The sequence below is a fragment of the Cantharellus anzutake genome (genome assembly GCF_015039405.1).
Source record: "Cantharellus anzutake strain C23 chromosome Unknown EI90scaffold_1, whole genome shotgun sequence".
Classification (NCBI taxonomy): domain Eukaryota; kingdom Fungi; phylum Basidiomycota; class Agaricomycetes; order Cantharellales; family Hydnaceae; genus Cantharellus; species Cantharellus anzutake.
The window spans coordinates 1,433,986-1,435,932 of record NW_024066951.1 but is presented as its reverse complement, the minus strand read 5'-3'; the positions used below and the strand labels follow the sequence as shown (position 1 = coordinate 1,435,932).

Here is a 1,947-nt window from a genome sequence, read left to right as displayed (position 1 = left end):
TGACTGGAACCCCTAGATGTCCGTTACCACTGATGAGCAGGCCACTGAGGATTTGGGGAACACTAGCCCATCAGACGATTCAGATGAAAACCAGCTTATTCCAAGCGGAATCAAAAGGCGTTGTTCCTATTCCTCAGAGCGAGATTCTCTCGATGTCTCTGCTCCACCACTGTTGGCCAAACGTGCACGCCATGTAAGTCCTGTGTTCCCCTCATTATAACTGTCATCATACCCCATGTACTTCTATTAGACTCCGAAGACTCAGAAACGTGAACCCTTGATCCATGATGGTGACCGCTATGTGTTGGTATGTCCCCAACTAGTCTCTCTGATTTTCAGTTGATTTAAGTACGGTTTCCAGGGCATCCATGCCCCACCCAAGCATGATACCACTCCCAGTGCCCGCACATCTTCCCCGGATGACCATTTACCCAACCACGTGGACTCTAATGAGCCCAAAGCCCCACCTAGCCGTAACAAGAAGACGCTTTCTTCATGGAAGGACAACAAAGATAGTCTTATCTATAATGTCCTTCAGAGCGCAGCTGATTATTATGGAGTGTGCCTAATGTCCATCAATCCCTTTCCACCAACAAGCCAAAATGAGGAGTTTGCTGTTGACACATTTAGCGATGCACTTGCATACCATAGCCAAGATGAGGTGGGACCAATGGCGGACCATCTCAAAACAGTCAGTGTTACAAAAATGGGGCCGGAGGCGCCCATTTTCGTCCGTTCTTGGCACAGGAAAGTGGAAATGGGTAGAAGTTGAGCTCATATGATTTTACAATAGATCTGGCAGGTGTTGTTATAGATGTTTTCACAGAGACATACTCTCGGGTTTTTGGTTGATTATTGATTGGTTAAACTCAATTACTATACAAATCATGTGATACAGAACCCATAAGAGTCTAAAATGGGAAATTCCCATTTCCATAACAGTCAGTCTTCATCTCAATGTTTATCCTGTCACTCTAATGTGTGTAGCAGATTCTCGGTACAGCGTCAAGTTTCCGAAGTCGATTCAAGGCTGCAGCCTCAGCAGCTATTACAAGCTTGACTCTATGGCCGATGCAAGACATATTGCGCACATCATCGAGGCTGCGCTGTTTGAGGAGAATTTTAGCTTCCTCTCGTATGAAACAGTGAATGTGAGTTCAAGTTCTCTAATATTAGCCACACAATATGGTGACATTTTTTTGGTAGTTTTGCATCAACAAGCAACGATCAGGGGCTCTTCATGCACCTTGCATCAAGGCAACAATACTTAGTTACTTCACCTCCTCACAAAAGCGGCCAAAAGAGACTATTCATCGTCACACAGGACTTTTTACAGCAATTTCTCCAGAGCTAGTGGCATTTGCACTCATAACGGTAAGCCACTGTGCGCTGCCTTGGTCATTTATTCAAGCCTCTAATGGTAGATCGAATGTGCACTGAGGGAGTGGGTAGGGGGAAGCCGCACCGTCATAGCCTTTTCAAGTGAAAGCTTTTCCGGACGCTTTGCTGGACACCTCAAGTGGATCCACGAATGGGGCAAACGTTCCCCTGACAACTGGAGGGAAGTTTCTGATGATCTTCTCAAGGCAGTAGCGTAGGTGAACGCCTTGACAATTATTTCACGATTACTGATTTCACGGAGTGTCCTTCTAGAACTCGTTGTGAATATACAGAATGCAGAGATGCTACCATAGCACGTGTGCTCCACGACGATGATTAACCATTCTGTTATATACAATATATGATAGTCAATGAAATCGAGTATACTACTAGCGCCGACAATTGGTCAATTCTGGTGTAATCAGTCATGTTCCAGGTTGCTCCCCAGTGCTCCGAAGGTCTCCAGAGTACAAGGGCAGGTCCGAGCACGTCTAAACCAGGGGACCTTTCTCAGATCACTTTTCAGTGCTCCCAGGCTCTGGAGTGGTCTAGAGTGGCACAGAGTGT

General features: G+C 46.0%; 1 protein-coding gene across 1 annotated transcript; it reads left to right on the top strand.

Annotated features, from left to right (window-relative positions):
- Positions 1–1,064: 1,064 nt before the first annotated feature.
- Positions 1,065–1,720, top strand: EI90DRAFT_3114679 (uncharacterized protein; the record flags this gene model as incomplete). The annotated part of the gene is made up of 4 exons (XM_039062696.1): positions 1,065–1,151; positions 1,207–1,374; positions 1,425–1,594; positions 1,654–1,720. 4 exons carry the CDS (start codon positions 1,065–1,067, stop codon positions 1,718–1,720), a joined length of 492 nt encoding a protein of 163 aa, XP_038923909.1.
- Positions 1,721–1,947: the final 227 nt, after the last annotated feature.